This window comes from Aristolochia californica, unplaced genomic scaffold (genome assembly GCF_029961685.1).
Source record: "Aristolochia californica isolate CCGP_79_NKW_82.1479 unplaced genomic scaffold, dmAriCali1.0.hap1 SCAF_7, whole genome shotgun sequence".
Classification (NCBI taxonomy): domain Eukaryota; kingdom Viridiplantae; phylum Streptophyta; class Magnoliopsida; order Piperales; family Aristolochiaceae; genus Aristolochia; species Aristolochia californica.
Window position 1 is genome coordinate 496,439 of NW_027182268.1, and position 27,999 is coordinate 524,437.

General features: G+C 37.1%; 1 protein-coding gene across 5 annotated transcripts; it reads left to right on the forward strand.

The window, feature by feature from the left end:
* The first annotated feature begins 641 nt into the window (after window positions 1-641).
* On the forward strand, window positions 642-27,929 carry LOC137936453 (isoleucine--tRNA ligase, chloroplastic/mitochondrial). Of its 5 annotated transcripts, none has more exons than XM_068781135.1 (22): window positions 642-753; window positions 2,243-2,441; window positions 2,647-2,801; window positions 2,880-2,981; window positions 3,527-3,596; window positions 8,629-8,741; window positions 8,929-8,997; window positions 9,272-9,379; window positions 9,545-9,695; window positions 15,806-16,028; window positions 16,589-16,875; window positions 16,982-17,118; window positions 17,501-17,648; window positions 17,968-18,099; window positions 18,271-18,399; window positions 18,659-18,786; window positions 18,869-19,033; window positions 25,941-26,066; window positions 26,319-26,392; window positions 26,637-26,877; window positions 27,118-27,297; window positions 27,385-27,928. In XM_068781135.1, the coding sequence occupies exons 2-22, from the start codon at window positions 2,252-2,254 to the stop codon at window positions 27,622-27,624; spliced, it is 3,168 nt and encodes a 1,055-aa protein (XP_068637236.1). In that variant the 5' UTR covers window positions 642-753; window positions 2,243-2,251; the 3' UTR covers window positions 27,625-27,928. The 5 variants fall into 5 exon arrangements, with proteins under 5 accessions (XP_068637236.1, XP_068637235.1, XP_068637237.1 ...); XM_068781134.1 differs by having other exon boundaries at window positions 642-911; window positions 27,385-27,927; XM_068781136.1 differs by lacking the exon at window positions 25,941-26,066 and having other exon boundaries at window positions 642-911.
* The last annotated feature ends 70 nt before the right edge of the window (window positions 27,930-27,999 follow it).

Sequence of the window (27,999 nt, forward strand, 5' to 3'; positions counted from 1 at the left end):
ACTATGAATGCGTAAAACGATGTGATTACATATATGGCTAAGATCTTTTTTTCTATTAAAACAATAGACAAAAAATCGACTAATCGAATAAAATTGACACCCTAATTATTGTTGCAGTTAGATCCTATCAAAAACTAACTTTGGAGAGTAGTCAATGAGTTTGTTAATTTTGGTGCTAATTTTTTCTTTTTACTTGATTTACGTGTCTTCACGTTTTTTAATAATTTTAATGTATAATATTGATTTCACAGTAAAAGAGCAAACATAAGTAACAAATTACAATGGATTTATAGTATTTCACAATCTTATCTTGGGTCGTTAATCCACTTTGTGTTTGCAAATTAAAGTTAATTCATTAAGTTCGGGTTACCAAATGACATCTAAATCAAATTATCTTAATAGCCAATTTAAATATTGCTCATGTAAGGATTCATTGGTTTTCCTACACATGGCTTGAATAATGCTTGCAAGGGTAACCTTTTGGGGTCCAGTTTTTTTGGGTTTTTTCGGGTTCAGTTTTTGGGGTCCAGGTTCTGGGTCGGATTCAGGTTTTTGGAAACCTAACCCAATCCAACCCTTGCATAAGCGGGATAAACACGAGATTCGTTTATGGTCTATCTTGCCTTGAGTCGCCTGACCAGTCGGGTCCTGCTCTAAACCTCAAATCCACGACACTCACATCCGCGATACACGACGTTGCTCGTTCCACTGGGGAAGCAGCTCAAGGCCGTCGCTCGCTGTCTTATCCATGCGGTAGACGGCCATAAATCTCTTCTCATTAGCTTTGCCTTCCATTCTTCTGTAAATGAGTCAAGGCAGTACTACTCTTTCGAAGCCCAATCAAAACTCCTCTTAGCTTTGCTGTCTCGACGAAGGTGCATGTGACAATGCAAACATCTTCTCCTTACAGGGTACTGTTTTTGTTCATCATTTTAGTTGGTTCAGTATTGCTACTGATAGTTGGGTGCGCCCGGATTTTTCTGAAGAGTCACTGACTTCAGAGGGATCATAGAAGGGGAAAATTGAATGTGGATAAACAAAAAGAGTTTTTTTTTTTCTCTAGGGTGAATTTAGGGGGTTTGGTTACCGGTAATTAAGGATAAAGACAAAAGTATCTTTGTTCTCACCAATAGAGCGTCCGTCCAAGTTTATACTGTACTCATCAAGGCCATAGTTATTCTTGTCATAAACATCTCCTTAAGCCGGTTTCTAAATTTAATCACTGTTTGAGCTCCTCTAACATCTATGAGCATGACCAGTTGAGCTCAGGTTTTGTTAAGAAAAGTCTAAATCAAGTTCAAAGTTGTTTCGAGTTGTACATATATCAAATTGCATCTTGCTTCTTGCATATAGTTTATAATAGAGCTTCACACTATCACGATCTTGACACTATCACGATTCGTGGGAAGAGTCCAATGATTCAGGTGTTGCAACTTCTGAAAAATTCCGGTGGGCAGGAGCTTTTTTAGCCTAACTGGATGTGCGTCATAAATGCAATCTACTTGCTAAAGTAGCTAATTGAGAATTCTATCAGTTTCCAATGTTGGTTAGATGTAGCCTAACATACCAGCCTGCATTTGATTTTTAAGCACAACTTGTTGTAATCTGTAAAGCAGTCGATACACACTTTTAGAGTTTAGTTACATTCGTCTTTTCTCTGAACTATCCACATCATTTTTCTCATTTGCTCTCTGTTCAGACCACAGAAGATAGGATTTTTCAAGAGCAACCAATTGGAGGCTACTCTCTCAAAAATCTAATTTCGTAAATTGTTTGAACCCAATGAGAAAAATAGTATGACCTCTTACTGTCATCTCTTCCTTTCACAGAAAATGAAAGAATCCTACCAATTGCAAAGTGATAGGATGTTTCTGTTTTTACTAGTAGGTTTAGTAGTTTCTATAGTTCTTTTGTGGTATTCTCAAGCTTTTAGGATTGAAACTTGATAGGTTAGGTTATTCAGATATCACATGTGTGCACAGTAGAGACTCTTTCAATTTTATCTTTGGATTTTTTTAATTTATATTTTCCCAAAATCCTGATTTTTCTGAGTGAATCAATGGTGCTTGTGCTTGTACTGTATACTTCAGCTTGACAGTTTGTAGAATGCTGTTTTTTGTACTTTTTTTTTTTTTTTTTCTACAAATATCTCTTGTAGATCTAGACACTTGGTGCAAACATCAATATATTTTACCTCATACAACACTGGGTCTTCACGAAGGCTTGTTTTCCTTTGTTTTAGGCATTCTCGATGAGAACCTGCTCCTCTGTTGCTAGAACTGCTGGACCTGGCCCACTTTTACTGAGAAGAAGCTCATGTAATAGAGGCTTCCTGTATTCCGCTATCGAAGCTTATTCTACTAATCCAAGTCAAAACTGTAACTCTGCTTCAAAGCGTAGAGCTCGTGGACCTCTCATGGCAGCACAGAAAGCTTCAGAAGGTACTTCTTTAGCAAATTGCCTACATTATTCTTAGGTGATGACAGTGTGGTTTCTACATTGTATTCTGAATAGATGACTCACAGATATCATAAAAAACTGAACAATTCTTATTTCTCTTTCAGTTTCCATTTTAATACTCATTTATATAAAAAGAAAAAAAGAAAAAAACTATTTGTGATGGACTGGACATTTTGTTGTTGTTAGGTTCAAAGAACGAAGATGGTAGGTATAAGGACACGGTTAATCTTCCTAAGACAAACTTTAGCATGAGAGCAAATTCTGTGGTGAGGGAACCACAAATTCAGAAGTTGTGGGATGACAATCAGGTTTTCAAGAGGGTAGTTGACAGAAACAGTGAGGTAGTTGTTTCCCATTCTTTCATTACTTTCCTTTTTATGCTAGTATGTAATCAAACTGATTTTGCACTGCTTTTACAGGGAAAGTTTATCCTACATGATGGCCCACCCTATGCTAATGGCAATCTACACATAGGCCATGCATTGAATAAGATTCTGAAGGATATAATTAATCGTTACAAGGTTCCTTTTTTCCTTATTTTCTTTTTAATTTGGTATGGTTATTATTCAGAGAAAGAAAAGAAAATGCAAGGAGTGAGAAAGAAGGAAAAAGAAAGAAACAAAGGAAGACAGTAGAGAAGTTACCAAGGCTGTACCATGTGCCCTGCCTGCTGCAGAACCCTTCAAATAAATGATGAGCAAGAGAGATTTGGACACTGTCACTCATCAGGCTAGTGATGCAGCTCTTGGTTTATAACTGATAAAGCCCACCTAAAACTTCATTTATAAATGACTCACCTGCATAAATGACTATTTGCAAGTGATTCTGAGACAGGTTTTCTGATTTCTTAAGGACTCTAGGAAATGGCCCAGTCCCTATACAAACTGTTTAATCAAAAGACAAGCTCAGTCCCTGTGGGGGAAGAGAATAGGCCATCATCCAGCTGATCTCCGTGGCTGTGTCCTTCAACTATGAGGGTCTAATCGAGGGGCTTTGATGAGCTAGATGCTCCTTGAGTTTATATTATTATTTTCTTGGTTAGGATGTAACATATTTGTTTTTGCAGCTTCTTCAAAACTATAAAGTCCACTATGTACCTGGGTGGGATTGTCATGGCCTACCAATTGAGTTAAAAGGCAAGTATCACAGGTATTTCAGTAATATCACATTGTAGTCTATCTTTTCTTTTCTGTGATTTTTTTCCTTTTTGTTTTTGTTTACACTTGTATGATATTCTTTCGTCACAATGCTCGGTAGGAGAAGAAGCCTATAAGATGTTCCAAGTGGCAGAAATGTAACACAGGTTGAGATATATGAGTTTTGGCACATTTGCTGCTCATATGTACATTAAGAAGTTTAATTTATATAATTTTGAGGAGATAATTTGCTTTTGGGGTGCTCTATGCAAGTGAGTTTTTAAATATGATATTGGGCCCAAGACATACAGGTGTTCAGGGTATCTCATGTGTGAAATCTGTTAGAGTACATTATTGAAGTAACTATGCTATTAAAATCTTGCTTGTTTCATGTAATATTTGTTTAGTTAAACACAATTTTTTTTCCTACTCAAACTAGGCAAGTTGCTATAATTTTTTGCTAGTGAAGCTAATAAATAAAGAGTCATAGATTGAGACTCGAAAAACTCTACCAGTTCTTTCTCTCTTAGCTTATCTGTCTTTCATTCTGATTTCAGATCCTAACTTGGTATCCGAGCTTTAGATCTGTTCTAAGTTTGTGTTTCTTTCTTTTTATTTGGAGATGAAGAAGAAAAAGTAGACAAGAAAGTGGAAGAAGCATACCTGTCTTGTCTTTTCTTTTATGTCCTTCCTTTCTTTCTAAAGTTTGAACTCTATTATCATCTCTACTTATTTACTTTATTTCTACAAGTGATTTCTGAGGGAGCTAGGCAGCACGTGAGTCCACGTGGCAAGTGTTCGAAGGAACAATGCAGGTGAGTGGTGTAGTGGCCACAACGACAATGGAGAGGCGATTTGTTTCGTTAGACAGGACTTGGGCCAGGAGGGTGAGAGATATGAAATCCGGATTTTGAACCAGAGGAGGGGGGGGAGGGGGAGGCTGGCTAGAGGTTGGAGAAGGAGGGTGCGACAATGGTAGCTGAGGGAAGTGGAGGGTATTTGGTGGGCTCGGTCGTATGGTGTTCGGAGGTGGGTGAAGAGGCAATGTTTGAAATGTTGTAGGCGAGAGTTGGGGGATGATCATGCGGAGGGCATTCCAGCTGAAATCAGAGTTTGTGAGTTGTGGTATGACAAAAACTACCATGGTTGAATTACGTTTGCATTGAGTGATTTTTCACTCTAGCTTACTGTGATGTGAATTTTCTAGCCCAAAGTGTACGAGCGTTGCTGTGTCTGGTGTTGCCCGATAATACCTTGTCGAGCAAGCGGATGAAGGAGTCTGCGATAGAGGTCGGTATGGTGATGAAGGATATTTTAATCCCGTCTTGGAGAGGATGCGAATGGCATCGCCGTATCGTTCACGCTTCTTCTAGACAGTGGTGAGCGTCTTCCCATAGCAAAATGCGAAGGCGGTGTTTCTGTTTGTCGAGGCCAGGCGGATTCTTCATCGCGGAGTTCTACTGACTACTGTTTGCCATCTGTAGTCATCATCTCCCAAAGGCCTTGGGTTCTTCGGTGCGCCATGTTGCTACTGTTCTTGCAGGGGAGTCCTTCCGTCATCGGAGTCTTCGTCGAGGCTGGCCTGAGGAGGGGGTGGGGGGGTTGGAGAGGAAGCAATCTTGGGTGGACGAGTGCCTTGCTTGAGGGGGGACATGGGAGTCTCCACTTGGGAATCTGGAGGCCTCCATTTTTGCTACTTCTAGCCATATTATTTGATCCATAACTCTTTTGTTATTTTACTGTTGTCATTATCGGAAACTATTCCTCAAATCCTTCTTCTTCTTCTTTTTTTTTTTTTTGAAAATAGATCTTTCTTTTTTTTGCTATTTTATTTAGTCTATGTTCTTTGTTTAATTCAATTTCCGACCCCCACCCCCTCTCTCATTATGTTCATTTGAACATTTCAGTTCCACACTAAACTTTATAATTAAAAAAGAACTCTTCTAAGCCCTGGTCTCTTTCATTGTTTTTGATAAATATGTGGGATTGAGAGGAAATAAGAAGATAAGATAGGAGACTAAAGAAAGTAGAGAGAATGAAAGGTGCGACCCTGGAGGAAGCTGCGTTGATAAGTGTCGAAACTCGAGCCTGATCTCTCTTTAATATGCCACTGAAGTGATTTTGAGTAAAAGGACAAAAATGCCCTACAAGAAGATCCATAACTCTCTCTATACACATCAAAATCCACTGCAATTTGAAACACAAATATATGTTAAGTAACCTAACTTATTGGAACCATATGACACCTATATGAGAAGTTCAAATGACCAAAATACCCCTATATTTGTATTTTAACACTCCCTCTCAAGCTGGAGAGTAAATGTAAAAAGGTCCTAGCTTGTTACAAAATCCCAAGTGTTCCCGCCTTACAATGACTTTGCATATGGAGTGACCACTTTTCCTTGCATGATAGCATCTCTAATAAAATGACAATCTACCTCTATTTGTTTTTCGTCCTTTCATGAAATACTTGGTTTCCAGGAAATCCAAATTGACTCAAATTTTGAGTAGTCTTATCTTGGAACAGGGGAAATTCGAACTTGACCCACATAAACTCATTGATTGTTTGAGCCATTGCCCTATATTCTGCCTCATCGCTAGATCTAGCCACTACAACTTGTTTTTTACTTTTCCAACTCACAAGTTACCTCCAATAAAACAACAATAACCAATAGTAAACCTCCTATCCATTTTGCACCCAACATAATCTGCATTAGAGTATTGCAATACGTCAATCTTCTCATGAAGGAGCACCTTTCAAATATTTTAAGATTCTTTGAGCCGCTTCTAGATGTACCAGTCTTGGGTTGTCCATAAATTGACTCATCGGTCTGGGTATAGCCCTTGGCTTCCAATTTAGCCTTATACCACTCAATAGTCCCACCAGCCTTATATTTAACTATATAGACCAAACGACACCCCAAGACAACTTCCATATAAGGTGAGTTAGAGTGACTCCACGTGCCTCTAGATATCAAATTATCCATCTCCTCATCCATAGCTCGTTTCCCCTTAGGCGAAGCCATAACATCTTGCACTGAATAATTATTCTTCAATTCAATTAAGAAACATTACAACATAGCATTTATATCACAATCAACATGATGACACATGCATAGGCATGATGATGCAGACCTAGTAATGGCTGCACATAAAATTGGGAAGCAAAAAGCTTCAACAAGGACCCCCTAGGAGTAGTAGGGCATAGTAACTGCTCAATCAGTAGCAATAGCCATCAACTAGATGGTATAGCAGGAAAAGGAGAGGAAAAAATTGAGATTGCCTACCAGTAGAGAAGTCGAGCGGCTCTTTTCCTTTAGGGTTGAGAAATCTATGGAAAGAACCCAAACTTTGAAGAAGAAACTCCCAACAATGGATGTTACTGCTTTGATACCATGATAAATATGTAGGATTGAGAGGAAACAAGAAGATAAGAGAGGAGAATGAAAAAAACAGCCCTGGAAGAAGCTGTTTGATCAGTATCGAAACTCGAGCCTGATCTCTCTTTAATATGCCACTTAAGTGATTTGGAGTAAAAGTACAAAGATGCCCTTAAGTACAAGAAGACCCCTAACTCTCTCTATACACATTAGAATCCATTGCAATTTGAAACACAAATATATGTTAAGTAGGCTAACTTGCTGAAACCATATGACACCTATATGAGAAGGTCAAATGACCGAACTACCCCTGTATCTTTATTTTAACAGTTTTAAATTCGAAAAAAATATATTTGCATCTTTTTACTCAGAAAAAGTGAAACTAGTTCAAATGCTTAATAGAATTGATTATGTGACTACTAGGAAAAGTTCCGCTTTATTTATTCTTTTTGTTCAAACCAGTACACATCAAATGAAACCGAACTTCTTCCATTAGAGACTTGCGATGAGAGTCAATTGTTTCTTTAACCTGGTGCTAGGATGTGGCGTAACTATGGGAAAATGCTGAAAATGTGAAAATAGTGTTAAGTTGTGGAGCCTAATTAATGCCTTCTGCTGAGTCGGTACGTGGATCGACCTTCGCAGTAAGGTCGCCGTGGGGGTTCCCGCCCCCGAAAGGTCCACGATATATTGACTGTTGTTTCATTAAGGGCAGTTTGGGGATTTCACTCTTGTATTGCAGTTACACTAGCTTTCTCTTTATATTTGGGGCGCCGCTATTAGGGTTTATCCATCGGAAAAGGATCTTGAGTTGTGGCCCGAGAGAGGTTAGAGAAAAACACCTGTAAGTGTGTGCGATTTCTCTTGTAAGCTATTTCATCTTCATAGTAAATTACTGCAGCAGCGGAAGACAAGACATAGTCTCACCTTGAGGCGAACCTGTATAAATCTTGTGTTGCCTTTCTTCGTGCTTGCTTTTCCTTCTTCTGCATTTATTATTATTGCTCTCATTAGTTTGGAATTAGGGCGTCTAATTCCTAACAAATAGGAGTTTCACAAAGTTTGCTTCGTATAGTCTTGCATCTTTCTGAAGTACCATGTCATATCCCTGAGATTTTTTTAATGTGGAAAGTGAAAATTTGAAGAATAGAAGAAGAAGAAAAAGAGAATCGAGAGAGGAGGAAAAAAAAAAAACCGATGGCCGTTTGGTCTAGTGGTATTCGTCTTACATTAGGTGCGTCATGTCGCAAGTTTGAATCGCGCCACACCCCTCTCCAAAAAAAAAAACGAGAAGGAAAAAAAAGTGTGTCAGCCAGCACTTGTTGGGGGCTCAAATTCGGTCCCCTCTAAATCCTTAAGTGATTATAATAGCAAGATAAATGCCCTCATGACTTAAACCTCATCTCACTAATTACATATAAGAATAATCTGTAATTTGAAACCATGTATGACATAATGTCTTTGAGTTTTGATTGAAATCCATATTTGGTATACGTAAATTTGTTTACATGAATGGCTTTTGAGCAAAACTGATTAGCTTTTATTAACTGGGGAAATATATGATACAAAAGGGTAGGGAAACGATGTTCGTATGTATAATACATATTTCTCATGAAGTTTGCCTCATCTGAGAGTCACTTTAATTTTTTCAGTTCTTCAATCTATGGATCAAGATGCCAGAAAGGAGCTTACACCATTGAAGTTGAGACAGAAAGCTGCCAAGTTTGCCAAGGACACTGTTAAGGCTCAGATGAAGTCTTTCAAGGTCATATGTGAGTTTTTTTTTTTTATATATGCTTTATTCTGAGATCCCACCATTTAGAGAGAATGTGTTACCCATTTCCTAAGTTTTCTTCCCTTGCGTTTAGATAAAGCTGCAAATGTCATTTTTCCTTCCCGTGGTTGTACCATTTTAGTTAATTAATATATGAATGTTGCTGAAACACTTGCAGCGCTATGGGGTGTGGGGTGACTGGATTAATCCATATTTAACTCTTACTCCAGAATATGAAGCTGCTCAGGTAGCCATCCTTCATACTTTACTCTTTTTGACTTTTTAGAAAGTGGAGAGCAGAATTCTGTCTTTCTTATTTTGTATGTGAAGTGATACTCTTGGTTGTTCAAAATTTAATGTATAATTTGAAGCTTTTGGGATGATTTGAAGGGCGTAGAATCTCTTTAAGGTCAATGTAGAAAAACTTCTTGTTGGAGAGATGATTTTCTCTACATCTGTTGGATGATATTTGAAGTTCTTATAATGCGAGTAACCTATCTGTTGTTCTGTTTGAACTGTAGATTGGAGTGTTTGGTCAAATGGCCATGCAAGGTTATATTTATAGAGGTCGGAAGCCTGTGCACTGGAGCCCCTCCTCACGCACTGCTCTAGCAGAAGCTGAACTGGAGGTAAGAATGAGACTGAATGTATTCGTTGTATCTTCTTGAACCTCATTTTTTTTGTCTTTCTTTCTCTTTAGTTGAAATGACAACCTCACTTTGTTTTCAACCACTGTTTGCTCACCTTAGACGCTCGAGGAAAAATCCTTGTTTACTTACATATGTTTCTGGCAGTACCCAGATGGGCACACTTCAAAGAGCATATATGCTATATTCAAACTGGTTAATATGCCCGCAACTTCAAAAGGTTTATTAGAGGACTTTCTTCCTGATTTGTTCCTATCCGTATGGACTACAACTCCTTGGACTATCCCTGCAAATGCTGGTATGCCTTATTTATTTATTTTTTTGGTGAAAATGTCGTTATACCTTTGTAGAAGTGTAACATTAAGAATATAGAGAGAGAAGAGATAAAGAAGAGAGACAAAGACTGAGACACTTTTGGCACTGGTTGAGAGGTCTAAAATTGAAACCTCTTCTATTTCATAGTCACTTAGGGGGGTTAGTTATTTTGAATTTGCGGAATTCTAATTCATTTTTTCAGTAATTTGGGAATTCTAGTTTAGTTTTCCAAGATTTGAAATAAAATTCCGAAGAGGGAAACAAAATAAGAAAAATGAAATTTAAGCCAAATTGATTTTTAATAAAAGAAAACAAGTTATTATTTTAATAATAAATATAATATTAAAAAATTGAATTGAACTGATTTTAATTATTTTAATAATTAAGTTAAATGATTTATTTTTCAATTTAAGTTGAAAATAGTCTATTTAAATTAACACAGTCATTTAATTTAATACAATCTAATATATATATAATTTTTAGACTAAAATTTACATACTCAATATAACTATTTCACACAATATACTATTATGTTATTGGAATTTATTTTAATTTATCTTATTTTAGACTTATTCAATTAATATAAATTAGTAATTTTATTATTTAACCTAATGAATTTAAATTACACAATTATTTCAGGTAAATGATTAAATATGATATATTATTAAACTTAAAAAATTGAAATAATAATTTCGTAGAAATAATAAATTTATTAATAATAAAAATATTTAGTAGTGTGATAAAATATTAGTAGAATAGCTATAGTATTATTATTTTTTTGATTAATCAATATTTATATCAACTATTTATTTATTTAATAGATTCAATTAACTATACTAATACTATATTTTTATTATTTAAAAATGTATATAAGAATTCTAGTTGTCTCACTAACTCTGAAATTCTATATTTTAGAAATATTGATTCTAGAATGGCATTTACAGGCAAGAAATTTTTAGTAAAAGAATTCCAGTAAAACAAATCTGAACATGCTAAAATCCCCCTTAAGTAATGATATGACAGAAGTAAATAAATGCTCTTCTACACCCATAGCTCACTAATTACAAGTCACAACGAACTAAAAGTTGAATCATATAACTCATAAAGATGAATATACTCCTCTAGAGGGACAATTTGATAAGGGTAAAAGAGACTAAAATATGCTTTATATATAATTTAATATCCCCCCTCAAGATGGAGTGTATATATCAAGGAATCCTAGCTTGTTAAAAAAGTTCCCAAGCTCTCGCTTTCCCAAGGCCTTACTAAACACATCACCTAGCTTATCAATAGTTTTAATACAAGGAGTTACTTCATAAACTATTTTATCTTCAAAGAAAAATATAGGGAGTTATCACTGTACCATTTATCACAACATCACGAATAAAGTGACATCAACCTCTGTATACTTGGTTTTTTCATGAAACATAGAGTTACTACCAATGAGGATGGCAGGTTGGTTGTCACAATGCATCATCATAACACCTTTAGTGGAGAAGCCTAACTCTTGCAGAACTGTTCTCACCCATAGAAGTTCTAACATGAGCTGTTGCTCGATACTTTGTTTCTGCACTAGATTGAGCCGCAACATTCTCTTCTAGTTTATCGAATTTCGTTCAACAAATACACAATAACCAGTGTTGGATTTTTTGTCCAACTTTGGAGCCTGCATAATGAGCATCTGAATATCCCAATCTACAAATGACCATGATAAACCCAGTCGCCTGTTGGACGCTTTGCAGCCAACCAGAATTCAAGCTAACAAATCAGATAAATTAATTTAGTGGCCAGATAAAAGTGGCTCTTTCTCAGTCTCCTCCGCTTATTTTGCTATTCGAGGAGGGATCACTCGTGGTACCAAGCATGCAGTGGAATTCACATGGCGTCTTAGCGCCCCCCCAAAAATAAAATTCTTCATGTGGAGTGCATGCCGCAACAAGATTCTCTCTGCTGACAACCTCAGAATTCGTGACCAACTCGGAGTTGACCCTATTTGCCCTTTCTGCCATGCCAATGAAGAAACTGTTAGCCACCTGTTTCTTTTGTGCCCTTTCTCTTGGGGGATTTGGACGTCGATTCTTAGCAAAATTGGGCTCCATCTCTGCTTCCTTGAGGACTTGGCTGCCACCTACCGAATGCTTGTCGGGACTCCTATCCCCGGTCTTGGAAAATTGATGATCTCTGCTTTATCCGCTTTCATCCCCTAGGGTCTCTGGCTGGAGCACATTCAAAAAAGATTCAATGCCAACTTCATCACCTTCTTAATGGGCTTCGTGTTTTTCGCGATCATTGCTTCAGACTGATCCTGATTGAGGGAGACTCTAAGGTGGAGATCGGTTGGTGCGAGAATGCCTCTTCACCTCCGTGGCGCCATTGGGATGCCTTTTTTGAGATTTTGGATATTGTTAATCTTTTTGATTGTTTTTGGTCTCTCATTCCCAGATCAGCGAATTTTGTGGCTGATGCTTTAGCCAAAGCAAGGAGCCTCCTTGCAATATCTTGTTGTCAGGAGTTAGCTCATTTTTGCTCTCTTAATAAAATCACATTTCATAAAAAAAAAATAACGCAATATTCTATGTACAGCCTCTAGATGGATCTCTCTTAGGTTCTCCATGAATTTGTTGACCATACACATAGTAAACAAGATGTTAGGCTGAGCGACTATGGCATAAATAATTTTTTCCACTAACCTCCTATACATGGTGTTATCCTTGAGCTTTGCACTATCATCTTCATGAAGATTATGATTCACGCTTCCATGGGTGTCTCAACATGCTTTTCTCAACAAACCATACTTCTGCATTTGGAATTGAGGATCAAGGCTTTTTGAGGGAGTGATGAAGGAGCGAGAGAGAAGTGAGGAGAATGGTGAGGGAGGAGAGTCTGGCTTTAGCAGCAATGAAACATCTCTAGTTTGCCTCCTTATTCGTGTTAACTTTCCAGCACCACTTGGCCAAGAGGGCCCAGTTCATAGATTTCATTTGCTTGATTCCCAGACCTCCTTGCTTTTTATGTTTGCAAACCTTGCTCCATTTAATGAGGTGGTGCTTAAAATCACATTCTGATCCCCGCCAAAAGAAGGTTCTCATAACCTTTTCAGTTATCTGAGCTATGCTGACAAGGCATGTAAGAAGGACAAGAAATAAGAAGTACCTCTGATGCAGGAGTTGATGAGAATGTGTCTTCCTGCTTTTGACAGTAATCTTCCTTTCCAAGTTGATAAATGGGAAGCAATCCTTTCAATGACAGGGTTGCAAGCAGTTTTGTTTGGTCTTGTAGCGGACATAGGTAGTCCAAATTAGGAAGCAAGAATTGAATCAGCAGTGGCCGCGGCCGTGGAATCAATTTCCAGCTGGCTAAGGTTAATCTCATAGATAGTTGACTTTCCCTTGTTGACCTTTTGGCTAGAAGTGAGCTTGAAGATTGCAAGGATTGCCTTAAGGTTGAGAGTCTGCTTTAGGGATGAATACGATTCTATCATCGATGAACTACAGAATAGGGATGTCCAGCAATTAGTTGTTCGAGGTGTTTCAGCCGGTTGATCTCTCAAGTGAGATGGAGGAGGCTAGAAAGACTCTCCCTAATCAGATTAAAAAGGAGACAGGGTCTCCCTACTGAAGGTTCCTAATCCCTTAAAGTAACCTCAGGTACTACCATTTATGAGGATGGAGCAAGTTGCCGAAGATATGGAGCTCCTAATCCGTCTTCTTTAGTGCTGGCCGAACCTGATACTCATAGTTTCATCAAGATGCTGCAAATTGACTATCAAAGGCCTTTTCGATGTCAAGCTTGACAATAAGCTTCATCAAGTGCTTTTCTTAGAGGAACCAATAAATTCATGAATTGTCATGGCTGAGTCAAGGATACTGCTACCTTGAGTAAACATGGCCTCCTAGGAGGATGAGGTGTTGAAGAGCCGAGTTAAGTCTTGTGTCAAGGATTCTCGATATGATCTTAGAGGGCCTAGAGATTAAGTTGATTGGTCTGAAATCTTTCATAGTTTCTGCATTGACTTCTTTGACACCAAGGCAATAAAGGAAGCTCCCATGTTTCGGTAGGAAATGTGGAAATCGCATCATGTTAGTAGTGGTCTTTTAAGAATTTCGATCCCATTAAGAAGAATCCTCCCTTGAAACTATTTGGGCCCAGAACTTTGTCAAGAGGCATGGAAAGGACAATAGCTTCAACTTTCTCCACCATGAAGGGTCTTTCTAAGATTTGACAACATCCTTAGGGAGCTTCTTAAGGGGGAGCAAGTGCAAGAGTGGCCTGCTTAAGTTTTCTTCGGTGTAAAGATCTGCCAAGAATCTCAAATGATTATTAGTAATGGCCAATCTCGAAGTTCAATTCCCCATTGATGAGGAGTGATTCGATCCAATTGTTTTGTCATTGAGCTGAGGTGATGGCTTGAGAAAAAGGGGTATTGCCATCGCCTTCTACGATCCACTTATATCTTGCACGTTGCTTCCAAAAGACTTCAATCATGGTGGGTAATGTTTTGGCGTTCAGAAGAAGTGGAAGTTCTCGCAGCAAATTCGTTAGCACTAAGGGTCTACCTTCCTTAATTGCATCAAGATCATGGATCAGAATTCGGAAGGTGTTCTTTTGGTCGGTGAGGGCATTGCACAAGGCTTTGGATTAGACTTCATTTTGAATTTGAGCTGCTTCAGCTTTAAGGAGAGAATGCCTCCTCTAGGTCCTCGCACGTCAATCTGCTTCCACCAATCCTTGACATCCTTGCTGAATGAATCGGATTCAGGCCAAAAGTTATCAAATCTAAAAGATCTCCTCCTCTAATTGCCACTATTTGTATCCAAAAAGATTGAAGTGATCTGAGACAATTTTGCCCAATATTTTGCCTATGGTATCTGGGAAGAGTTCCGATCATTCATTAGTGTTCTAAGAAAACCGAGAATGAGGGATCGTTGGCTATTGGTCTATGTAAAATTCTTGCCATATGTTGAGACTTCCTCTAGCTCATGTGCACTGATGAAGTCATAGAAGGCACACATGAGGACGAAAGCCGTCTAGTTGGGGGTAGTTTTTCATTGTAGAAATGAATGGTGTTGTAGTCCTTGACAATTAGACATAGAAGGGGCCATCAGGGATGAGTTTGGATAGCTATTCCAAAAATTGAGACCTTAATCGATATTTCCTTGGTCCATAGATTCAATCCAAGCACCACAAGGCTGCCTTTTCTTTATCAAAGTAATTTGAGGCCAATAGAGGATTCTCCAAGGACAAAGTCAAAGACATCAGAGCAAGCTTCAGAATAATCATCAAGCATCAATAATGGTGGCATCAGCATCTAGAGAGATTATGCAGGCAAAAGCACAGGTTTGGAAGACCTATGCAGGTGTAGGATGGGAAAAACCACTATACAATCCTGAAATTCATAAAATTGATCAATTGACAACACAAGCCATCAACCTTAGGGTTAGTAGAAAAATTTGAAAATCCCTTTTCCTGAAGAAGTCAGAGAATTAGAAAGTGGAGAAGAACTGGTTGAAAACTCTATGCAACGTGATCTTATTGCTTTGATACCATGTAGAAGTGTAAAATAAAGAAGAAAGAGAGAGAAAAGAGAGAGAAAAGAGAGAGAGGAGAAGGTATGAGAGAGGGAAAGAGTGCGGTAGTTGTGGCACTCGTTGAGAGGTCTAAAATCGACCTCTCTTCTATTAATAGTTACTTTAAGTAATAATCGGACAAGAGTACATAATGCCCCTCTACTCTAAACTCTCCATAACTCCTTAATTACAATTAAGAACAAACTAAAAATTGAACCATATATCTCCTATGCAAGGACGAGCATACTCCTACTCTAGAGGGACGACCTGATAAGGAGAAAGGACCCAAATCCACGTATAATTCAACTGCCTTTCATAATATTAATACTGAAAGTATGTTATAAATACACAAATATAGAAGCATGAACAAGTAGTCTTTTCTTTATCTATTAAATAAGTTCTTCAGGTTTTTACTCTCTTTTTTCTTTTCTAAAAAGTTCTTCAGTTGTTTTCTGTCTGATTTATAGAGTTCGTAGAAATTGTAAATATTTCATTGGAATGCTAATATTTCTTGATCAATGTTCAGCTGTTGCTGTGAATGGTCAGCTTTTATATGCTGTGGCTCAAGTTGGTGGATTTTTAGAAGATGGTTCTTCTGGAAGCAAAAAGCTGGGGGCTGTTCTTAAAAGTGGACAAAGCAAACCTTTTCTCATTGTGGCATCAGAACTTGTACCAACACTGGAATCTAAGTGGGGAGTAAAGCTCTCTGTCAAGAAGACTTTCATGGGTTCATCCCTGGAAAATTACAGGTTACTCATGGAAACAGAAAAAGTGTATCTTGTAATCTCCTGTAATATTTTTGCTTGTATATGCTCTAATGCAGCTAATATGATAATTAGAGTTGCTGCTTTCTTAAAAATTACTACAAATCATAAAGAGTCCTGTTTACTTGCTGACATTGATCGTCATGGATGACCCATGGTCCATATCTATCTGATGATCCTTTCTAATGATCAATTAGAGCTCATGATGAGAAACAATTTATTTAAGTTTGTTTCATAACCATTTTTCAAATGTCTGGTTATCTGTGTCTTTCATGAACATAAGAACAAAAAAATTAAAAATGATCCAGCAGGTAAAAGGCTAAAATGTCATGGACTTTACATAATATGAAAATTTAGGACCATGAGTTGTCTTTGTTGGGACCATTCTATGGCTTGGTCCAATAGCCTACACCTGTGCCATGTGTATGAGTCAATCCTTTAGCTGCTCAGTATGGTTCCATATGCTCTCTGATGGATTATATGTTGAAGCCCTGTGCTATCTCACCAGTGGTTACCCCTGACTTCTTTACTTTGACATTTTTTAGGTATGTCCATCCAATCAATAACAGGGAATGCCCTGTTGTTGTTGGGGGTGATTACATCACAACTGAGTCTGGAACTGGGCTCGTCCATACCGCCCCTGGTCATGGTCAGGAGGACTATTTAACTGGTAAAAAATATGGACTGCCTATTCTTTCTCCTGTGGATGATGATGGAAAGTTCACTGAAGAAGCTGGAGACTTCTGTGGCCTAGATGTGCTTGGAGATGGTAATGCTGCAGTGGTGAACTATTTAGATGAGCATTTCTTGCTTCTAATGGAGGAGGCTTACAGTAAGTTGATGGTTTTTCCTTGTAGAATTAGTCAACAAACCCCAGTCTAACTATTTCATTAGTTTAAAAAGAAATTCTGATGATTGAGCTTTTTTTCTCTCAAAAGGACACAAGTACCCATATGATTGGAGAACAAAAAAGCCTACAATATTTAGGGCAACTGAGCAATGGTTCGCTTCAGTGGAAGGGTTCCGGCAGACTGCTATGAGTGCAATTGGTCAAGTGCAATGGTTTCCAGTGCAGGTTCTCTGCTTCGAACACACTTTTGCGTATATATTTTGCAGTTTGTTATTTTCTTCAAGCTGACAGGTTTTTTGTTATGTCTCTGGTACTGCAACTTCTTCCTGATTCTGATGGATTATGATAGATGGTATAACTTGACAATTATGTACTGATTGCAATATAGCTTTTACTGTCTCCTTTCTGACTTGAATTTCTATCTGATGCAAGTATGCATGGTCTTCAATTTATACTCAATTCTGTTACTCAATTTTCTTTTGTAGTAATAAATGGTTTGCTCTGTTTCCTTTTTTACTTTTTAATATGATGTCCTTATGCTGCAGCAGAGCAAATATATTGGTCCAAATTGGTTTTAACTTACTATTTTTTCAAAGTGATTGTGCAGGCTGAAAACCGCATAGCTACTATGACATCAAGCCGATCTGATTGGTGTATATCACGACAAAGGACGTGGGGTGTTCCCATTCCTGTTTTTTATCACATAAATTCTAAGGAACCTTTAATGAATGTGGAGACGATTGAGCATATTAAGTGTAAGAAACTTTGCATGTAGCAGTTCTCTTTACTTATGATCATGTTAAATGGCATATATATTGGGTAGTTTTGTCCTTTAATTCTACCCCTTCCCTACAATTAAAGGAGAAAAATACCCAGTATAGGTGATGTCGGACAGATCAGTTATTCATAATTAGAATGTTTGAAGGGCAAAATTGAAATCTCATTCTGCCATTTGCTTGTTGATAATCAATGAGAACCTCTTCTATGTTTTGGTTAGAAAACTTTAGTGAAGATCTCTCATCTAGCTCAGGTGTTTGACAATTCATTTATTGTCTTTTTTGTTTCCTTTCAAAGCTATTATATCGAGAAAGGGCAGTGATGCATGGTGGTATATGGCAATTGAAGATCTACTTCCACCCACATATAGTCATAGTGCTTCAGAATATGAAAAAGGAACTGATACCATGGATGTGTGGTTTGACTCTGGTAATAAAAAAAGACGTGTATTTTCAAGTTTTATCTCTTCTCATGTCCATGCCAAGAAACATGTGGACATTATGTAGAACTCTAATCTTTCTTGTATTGTCAGCTGAGTGACTTTCTTAGATTGTTAGCTGAGAGTCTAATTGGTCCAATTTCTATTGGTTTCTGTCCTAGGCTCTTCTTGGGCTGCTGTGTTGGAACAAAGAGATGGTCTTGGTTTTCCAGCAGATATATATCTTGAAGGAACAGATCAACATCGTGGGTGGTTCCAAAGTTCTTTACTTACCTGTATTGCCACAAAAGGTATCATCACAAAAGTTCTACCTTTTTCTCTTATCCACAATTGTGTAAGAGTTGAAGACTAAAATTGATTTGATTAACCTAATCTTGCTGTAGTTTGCTCTTGTTGGTTTAAAAAAATTGTGATTGTGGATGTTTTTATGATACAATGTATTGGTTAAGGTGGCGCCAAACATGGTCACCATGGTTACCATGAAGGTGCATTTCTGGGTGTTTGTTCAATTTATCAGAGACATTTTACAGATCATTTCATCTTTTACAGGAAAAGCTCCATATAAACAAGTAATTACACATGGATTTGTGCTAGATGAGAAGGGTTTGAAGATGAGTAAATCCATGGGAAACGTGGTGGATCCAAATATTGTCATTGATGGAGGAAAAAATTCTAAGGTCGGTAAATCAATTGGAAAATTTGTTAGAAAAGCTTTATATGCCACAAGATTTTTACAGTAGGCTTCTATTCTCTTGTTAGGAAGAACCTGGTTATGGTGCAGATGTGTTACGGCTTTGGGTTTCTAGTGTTGATTATACAGGCGATGTTCTGATTGGGCCCCAAGTACTCCGTCAAATGTCTGATATTTATAGAAAGCTGCGTGGGACTCTACGTTACACTTTGGGTAATCTGCATGACTGGAAAGTATGTTCAGTTTGTCTGCTTGGTCATTTATTTTGCATTGCAAAAAATATCTTCTAGCTGCAATTTTCCATTCTTGATTTCCTTTTCGTTAGATGGCATTTTCTTTAGGTGTAGGTTTTGTCATAATCTGGTACTCCTAGCTTGTCTCATGAGACCATCGTATCTCCTCACTATTCAGAAGGTCTCTAAAATCATGAAATGAATAAGAATGAATTAAAATAAGAGACTCCAATAGTCTCTTGAGAAAAAAAGTTTCTAGAGATATTCATTATAACTCAATAAATATTCACTATACTCATTTTGGCCCACAAAGTTGTGTACCCTTTAAGTAAGAAAAAATTGTATCACCATTCTAAAAATATTGACCATGAGTTTGTTTTACAATCTGCCTGAAGTAACCCTAAATCCTTCTCTTGAGAAAAATTCATATGGTTTTACATTTCATATTACTGCTGCATCCATAATTTCGGTTCCAAAATATTTTCTATCATATCCATTTTCCGGGTTTTTAATCCACTTCCTGTAACCTTATAACTTAATCTTGTTCTTCGGAAAGGCAGACAGATTTATAGCATGGGCAAAGTAAGATGTACATATATATGTATGTATGTATGTATATATATATATATATAAATTGATAAATTAATAGATAGATAGATAGATAGATAGATGGATAGATGGATAGATGGATAGATAGATGAATAGAGAGATTTTATTAGGTTTTTATTCAAAAACTTAACTAGGTATATTGTTTTGTTTCATTTTTACCTGAGTTTTTCTGTAGATGTATCAGTTAGAAACTCCTCTATTGTAAAAAATTTTGCACTACTCATTTTATAACTTTATTTTTTTTAAAAGTCAATAAATAATATTTTCAGCTTAAAAAAGAAATGAGATTACAAGGGAGCCCTTTTTAGGGGAATTTGAATTTTGGAAATTCTAAAAGTAGTGGGAATCTATCTATTTTTATTGGACCAGACCACTTGACCCTGCTGGTTTTCAGATCAAACTGGTCAATGTGTCTCTGTCAGCCAGTTTTGACAAGAAAACATGTTACTGTATGTAAGATTTAGAGTGAGCCGAGTGTGAAACCAAACTGGTTTTACTGGCAGCTTCAGACTGCTTCTTATCAACTCTTGTCTGAACAGCCCTTCCTTTTGCTAAGCTATTTCAATTGACAACTAAGTCTCAATATTGCCTTCATCCGGAAGTCAGTGTATTTTATTAATTTCATGTGTGGATAGTCCTGTAATATTGTAGTCGAAGTGGCTCAAATTAGTAGTTTACAGTTGGTGTGGTTTAACTTGTAATTTTGAATGCTTTAAAGTCTTTTTACTCTTTGATGTATAAGTCTTCTTATGAGGGGCATTTTTTTCAAGTTGTAAAATCACTTTAGTGAGATAAACAAAGAGGATGGGGGTCAACTTTCCCACATCGAGTAGGCTCCAGCTCGTAGACCTATTTGTTGCTCTCTTCTTCTATTTTCTCTTCAATCTCTCTTCCATTTATGTACTTCACATGGTATCAGTGCTGTTTGGTCCATAAATTGTAGCTTAAGGCAGAGTTTTTTCCCTCCTTAAAATCTGCTATCTCCCTCCAGGATTGGATTTCTCAATTGCTTCTACTGATTGAACTTAAAGGGCAGTTCTTTATCCTTCTTTGTGCCTTAATCTAAGGGTTAATGGCTTGTGCTGTTGTCTAAAAGTAGTTATTATGAGTCTTTGTCATCCTATAAGGATTGAATGAAGTCCTGAAGAGTAATTTGAAGTTCTTGTGCCTAAGTCACCTAGTCTGCGATATAGTTTTGTTTGTTCAGACATAATTGGGCTTATATTCGGTGTTGTTCCTTAATCAAGTGTTGCAATTACTATAACTATAAGATTTCCGGGATTGCTGAATGGAATTCAAATTTTTTTCTAACCGGCTTACTAGCCCACTTTGCATCGAAGGCGACTCAAAGGTCATCATTAACTGGTGCGCAAACTCTATCAGACCTCCATGGTGTCACTGGGACATGTACTCAGAAGTTTGTAATTTAATTTCCCTTTTGAATTGTACTTGGAAGCACATTCCTCATTCTGCCAATCATTTGGCAGACATTCAGGCAAGGCGGGCATTTCACTCCAACACCTTGTTGTGGAGGAAGACCCTCTCTCCTAGGTTTGATTTGTACTTCTCTCTTCTTTTTAATAGTCTATACACACCTTTTAAAAAAAAATCTAGCTTTTTAACAAACCCTAGGTGTATTTTGTGGTGTGGGACCCACAAGTGTCTGCACATACTATTTTTGGATTTGAAGGGTGTTTCTGCAAGGTGTTTTGTGCAGTTTATTGGCTGATTGTTATTATTGGTACAATGACTATTAGTTAAGCATCATTATGGTAGATACTGGAAATATCATCACTCCCATTAAGATTGCCCAGCCTGCAGAGAATAAAGACTATATTTAGATTACTTTAGTTAAGCTAAATAGGTCAAATTATCTGCATTATTTACGAGCTGTTAAGAAGTTTTTGATTGCAAAGAGGAAAGTAAAGTGGAGGATCCTCCTGATCATATATTATTAGTAAGCCAACTCATTAAATTGTTAAATTGTTTTGTTACTGTTTTTTGCTTCTCATTGTGTGTTTCAAGATTTCCAAATGAGGAGGATGATTGGTTCCAAACATGAGAGAGAAGGTCTCTACCACTTGGATGTCGTTCGAGACAATCAACATACTACACTTAGGGCTAATACTGAGACATCTTATTTGTGGCATCTATGGCTGGGACACCATCTCCTTTGACTTTGCATCACTTCCCTCTTACCTCAAATTTATCTTTTCAATGTTGATCATGCCAATTTGGGAAGCACCACAAGAATTATTTTCTATTCTGTAATAGCCATAGTCAAATTCCATTTGAATACCAAGATTTTTTCGGCACTATCCATATGGTTTTGGGGACTCGACTGCCTAGAATTGGCAAGCTGCTTTTCTCTGCTTGCCTCACACATATCCCGTGGTGTGTTTGGCTTGAGTGGAATAATTGGCGGTTCAACCTCAAATTCAGTAACCTGGAAAGCACTGTCTCTTGCACTGTGGGTATGATCTCTAGTTGGCTGCACATCAGGAAAGAGTTTGCCCCCCAGACGGGTATCTCCCTTTGCTGTAATTAGAGGCTGCTGGCTCATATGATGGGTCCACAAAGGGTGCCTACCATGGCAATATGGGTGCCTCCTCCTAGTGATTGCATCAAGCTGAATTTTGACGGGAGTGCTTTGGGGTACCCAGGGCTGGTGGGTGCGGGGGGAGTTTTTAGAAATCATAGAGGAGAGATCATTCTATTCTATGTGGGGCTAGCTGGTATTGCAAACTCCAACACTGTTGAAGTGACTAACCTTCTCTATGGAGTAAAAATTTTCAAGGACCATTTGTGAGAAAAACTGCTCGTTGAAGGGGACTCTAGAGTTGTTATCAGTTGGTGTCTACCACGGCCTCCCCCCTTGGCGTCATTGGTCCATCATTTTTTCTATCTCTAACATTATATCTACCATTTCTTGTACTTGGGAGCATATTCCTAGATCAATCAATTCCTCAACTGATAGATTAGCTAAACTTGGAACCTCCTTGCAATCTCTCATTGTATGGGACGGTTCCCCCATCTTGTAATTTTTCTTTTTGCGGCTTATGAATATAACTTAGCACTATTCAAAAAAAAATCCATTAGAATTTCGTACATTCAGATGTTTGGGGTTCTTGTAGGACTTCCAACTTGTTTGGTTTTCTGTATCTTTTAACATTTATAGACGATTGTAGTAGATTCATGTGGTTGCATCTCCTTAGGGAGAAGTCTGAAGTTCTGGATGTATTTGTCAAAATTTTCAGTGAGTAAAAATTCATTTTTGTGCTTCAATTCGTATTTTTGTTTCAATAATTGTCATGAGTTCACGAACCTTAAGTTTTCTCTCTATGCTTCTCATGGGATTAATCATTTGTTGTCATGTGTATATACCTCACAACAAAATGGGTTACAAAACACAAAATTCGACCTTTGCTGGAAGTAGTACGCACCCTTTTGTTCTAAATGAATGTCTCAAAATTGTGCTTGGGTGATGCCATTCTTACATCATGTTAAATTAACAGAGCACTGACTTCTGTTTTGGGAGGAAAAATTCCTTTGCAAGTGCTTAAGCCAATATGTTCCTTGTTTGATTTCCCACCCCTGGTGTTTGGTTCATTATGTCTTGTTCATCCTGTTGGTCCACAAAGTGATAAGTTGTCTCCTCGTGTTGTACAATGTATTTTCCTTGGTTATCCTTGTATTTAGAAAGATTATAAATGCTATGATCTTGCTAACAAAAGAACTTATGTTTCAATAAATGTGAATTTTTTTCAAATTACTTTTTAAGTGCCTCATTTGAGTCTCTATCTCATTCTATAGTAGCAGTTGAGTCCTCTATACTTCTTAAAGTTATGGATTGTCTCACTGTACCTTCCACTTTGGATTGTCTCACTGTACCTTCCACAAAGTGATAAGTTGTCTCCTCGAGTTGTACAATGTATTTTCCTTGGTTATCCTTGTATTCAGAAAGACTATAAATGCTATGATCTTGCTAACAAAAGAACTTATGTTTCAATAAATGTGAATTTTTTTCAAATTACTTTTTAAGTGCCTCATTTGAGTCTCTATCTCATTCTATACTAGCAGTTGAGTCCTCTATACTTCTTAAAGTTATGGATTGTCTCACTGTACCTTCCACTTTGATTCCAAAAAAACCTTTGCAGGTATACCAATGTAGAAAGGAACACACCAACATAGAAAGGTACAAAAGTAGCAATCAGTAGTGACATACAACATCAAGTTCCAAATATGGCCCTTTCTGACATGTTTGAACCATTTTCCTCTATGCCCCTCATCACCAAAAGAAAAGCTACACACTATCCTATAGCCAAGTATGTTTCTTTGCACAGTTTTTCTCCATCATTTAAGTTATTTTCCACTTTGTTATCTAGTGTTTCTATCCCTACTAAGGTGCATAATGCCTTGAGTTTGCATCAGTAGAAGAAAGCTATGGATGATGAGATAGATGCCTTACAAATTCCACAAACTTTGACCTTAGTTGAGCCTCCTATTGATGCTAGTTTTGGTTGTTGTTGGATGTATACCATTAAATATAACGCTGATGGGACAATTGAAAGATATAAGGCGCGATTAGTCGCAAAGGGTTACACCCAAACATATGGAGTGGATGTTTTTTATACTTTTTTCCGGTGGCTTGCATGGAGTACAATTGGAATCTTTGTTGAAGTATATATGGGTTGACCTTTATTTTAGCTTGACATTAAAATTGCCTTTCTATATAGCGATCTACAAGAGGATGTTTATATGGAGCAACCTCCTGGGTATGTTACTTAGGGAGAGAATGGAAAGGTTATAAACTACATAAATCCATTTATGGTTTGAAATAGAATCTAAGGGCCTAGTTGATAAATTTAGTAAAGTTTTCACTGCCTTTGGATTTGTGAGGAGCAACTATGATCATTCATTTGTTTTACATCGATCATCTGGGAGTGTGGTTCTCTTGGTGTATGTAGATGACATTGTGTTGTCTGAACCAAGGATCTTAGATCTCTGAATATTTTTTGGGGATTAAGGTGGCCAAGAGTAAACAAGGTGTAATATTATTATAGAGGAAATATATTACTGATATGTTACATGATTATAGGTTTTTAGGAGCTAAACTAGTGGATACTCTTATGGAGGTTGCTCGGAATTTGTAGGATAAGAGCACCCTTTATTGAAAGACAAGACTATGTATAGAAGATTGGTTGGCCAATTGATATATGCCACTATGACAAGGCCTAATATTGCCTTTCCAGTTAGTGTATTCATGTTAAAGAAGCCCAAAGGATTTTACAGTATTTGAAGGGAGCTATGGGAAAGAGGTTATTTTATACACCTCATGATCACCTCAAGGTAGAAGGATATTCAGATGTAGATTATGCTAGATCTAAATTGGATAGAAAATCTACCATAACTTTCTATGTATTCATCAGAGGCAACCTCATTAGTTGGAAGAATAAAAACAAAACATAATGGCACGTTCTAATGCAGAGGCAAAGTATCGAGCAATGACTCATCCCATAAGTGATCTCATGTGGATTTAGTCAGTGTTGAAGGAGTTGAAATTTACTTTTGAAGACCCAAGTGTGCTAATCAAACAACTATTTTTATTTTCAGTAGTCTTGTTCTCCATGAGATAATACAGCATATAGAAGTTGATCTTTACTTTGTGAAAGATGTAATGATTAGTGGCAAGGTAGTTACTCTGTATATGAGGGCCACTGAGTAGATTAGTGATATATTCACAAAGTCTCTTTAGAATCGAGATTTCAATAATTTTTGTACCAAGCCGAGATTATTTGACATATATCCTCAGCTTGAGTGAAGTCAGAGATATTTTAGTAATTTCATGTGTCGGTAGTTCTGTAAGATTGTAGTCAAAGTGGCCCAGTTTAGTAGTTTAAAGTTTGTGTGGTTTAACTTTAAATTCTGGATGCTTTAAAGCCTTTTTACTCTTTAATGTCTAAGTCCTCTTATTGGGGGCATTTTTGTCAAGATATAAAATCACTTAACTGAGATCAACAAAAGAGGATGGGGGTCGACTTTTCCCTCATCGAGTAGGCTGCACTCACAGACCTATTTGCTCCTCTTTTCTTCTTGTCTCTTCTCTTTTCTCTTTTCTCTTTTCTCTTTTCTCTTTTCTCTTTTCTCTTCAATTTCTCTTCCATCTATCTATTTTACAACTTTTATCTTCAGTTGAAAGGTTCGAGTGATGCAGTTATGAGTATCTGCTTGTTGATTTATTCTCAATTTTTGCTAGAATCTGCTTTTGCTTTTACTTTTTCATTTTCTCATTTTGTAGCATGAAAATGCTGTTCCATATGATGACCTTCCAATGATCGATCAGCATGCACTATTCCAACTTGGAAATATAATAAACAGTGTTAAAGAAAGTTACGAGCAATATCAATTCTACAAAATATTCCAGGTAATTCAATTTCTTCAGCATCTCTCGTGTATTATGATACTTGAAATCTTTAAACTAATAAAAAAAAGAAAAGCAAAAAGTGATCTTTAAGGAAATTTTGTTTCTATGCTCTAATTCTTGTGGGCTGAGTTCAGGCCACTCACTCAGTTCTTTCTATGCCTGTGGACTTTCATCTACTCTACATTCTTCATCAGGTCTTTCATGAGTGCAATGGTGGTTTCTCCCCTAATTTTCTTGTTTTCTTCTTTCCAGATAATACAGCGTTTTGCCATTGTATATCTGTCAAATTTCTACTTTGACGTTGCTAAAGATAGACTTTATTGTGGGTACGTCTTCTTTCTCAATTACCAAGATAAACACAAACGCTTTATATTGTTTTGCGATTTTCTATTTATCTTTTGTAGTTTATACTTTTATTCTTTTCCAGTGCGTCAATAGCACAGAAGTTGCCTTCTTGTTTCCAAATTTTCAAATTTGTTTTATCAAGTGTAAATTTTCTATTTTCATTTAAAAAAAAGGTATAAATTTTCTATTTATGAATGATATCACTCATGTTGGTTGGTAACTCAGTGGGGTAGATACAAGGAGAAGCTGTCAAACTGTTCTTGCCCATGTCCTCTCAATTTCAAGAATTATTTCTCCAATATTGCCGCATTTGGCAGAGGATGCATGGCAACATCTACCCTTTGAGCATTTGCTTGAAGATGGTTCTGTTGCCAAGTTTGTGTTTGAGTCAAGTTGGCCAAATGTTGATGAAAGTTGGCTGACCCTGCCTGTTGCAAGTGTGGATTTATGGGGAAAGATCCTCGAGGTAATGCCTATATTTCCATTTAAAAGGAATAGTTTTCATATCCATTGCAGAATTTCACTCAGGTTAGCAAAACTAGGTAGTAGCCTTGCATCTTAGGCATTTAATTTCTTATCTAGTATTCTAAACACACTTACAGAAGGACATGTTTATGCTTAAAACTATTAGATTAAATCTCTTAAACCTTGAGTTGGTGTTTACAAGAATTGTATAACCTCATTTCTGAGTCAATGTCATGTACAGTTGAGAACGGAAGTGAATAAGGTTCTAGAAACTGCACGCATCGCTAAGCTGATTGGATCCAGTTTAGAAGCAAAGGTTTATCTTCACTCAGAAGATACTGCTTTTTCTGGGGCTTTACAAGTACTGTCGGCCTCCAAGCATGACCCAGACAAGTTGCATCGCATATTTATTACATCTCAGGTGTGTCTCTTTGTTCTACATGTATTCTGTCTTTGGATCATTCGGGTGTAGATCACTAAAGATACTGATGATCAATGGCCTCCACAGGTGGAAATTCTCTCATCTCTTGGAAATGAATTAGCTGCAAGTGTTCCATACTCGGGTGAATATACAACTGATTTGGAAAGCAGAATTTGGATTGGCGTATCTCGTGCAGATGGTTCAAAATGTGAGAGATGTTATAATTACTCTCCTCTAGTTGGTTCATTTGCAGAGAACCCAACAATTTGTGGCCGATGCTATGATGTTGTCGGTTCCCCAGTAGCTAAAATGGCAATCATCAATTAAGATTATGGAGGAAGAAGAAAGGAACAAGAGGGAATTCATTATTTTGCAGTGGCAAGTCTACTGCATAGACCAGAATTAACTTTGTAGCTTGGTCAAGAATCAAGTGAAGCTCTGATAATAGCTTTTAATAAGCAATCATTGAAGTGGGAGGGAGAATATTCTTGCAGATTGTCAGAATTAGTATTAGCTGGAAGCTTTTTTGCCTTCTTTCATGTTCTTGAAATACTTTCAGTGATAACTGATGTATACAAAAATTGATTAATTTAATAATTGCCATTCCTTCCCTACTGTCTGTATTTGATATTGTCATATTATTACTTGAGGTGTTTGATTCTCATTTTCTGTTATGCCTTTAGGCTCATAAAAGACAAACAA

Excerpts from the sequence above, each read along its gene's own strand:
- LOC137936453 (XM_068781134.1), top strand. The coding sequence starts at position 888 with ATGCAAACATCTTCTCCTTACAGG. Across the intron at positions 912-2,242 it reads AAACATCTTCTCCTTACAGG|GCATTCTCGATGAGAACCTG; the intron begins GTACTGTTTTTG and ends CCTTTGTTTTAG. Across the intron at positions 26,878-27,117 it reads TATGGGGAAAGATCCTCGAG|TTGAGAACGGAAGTGAATAA; the intron begins GTAATGCCTATA and ends TGTCATGTACAG.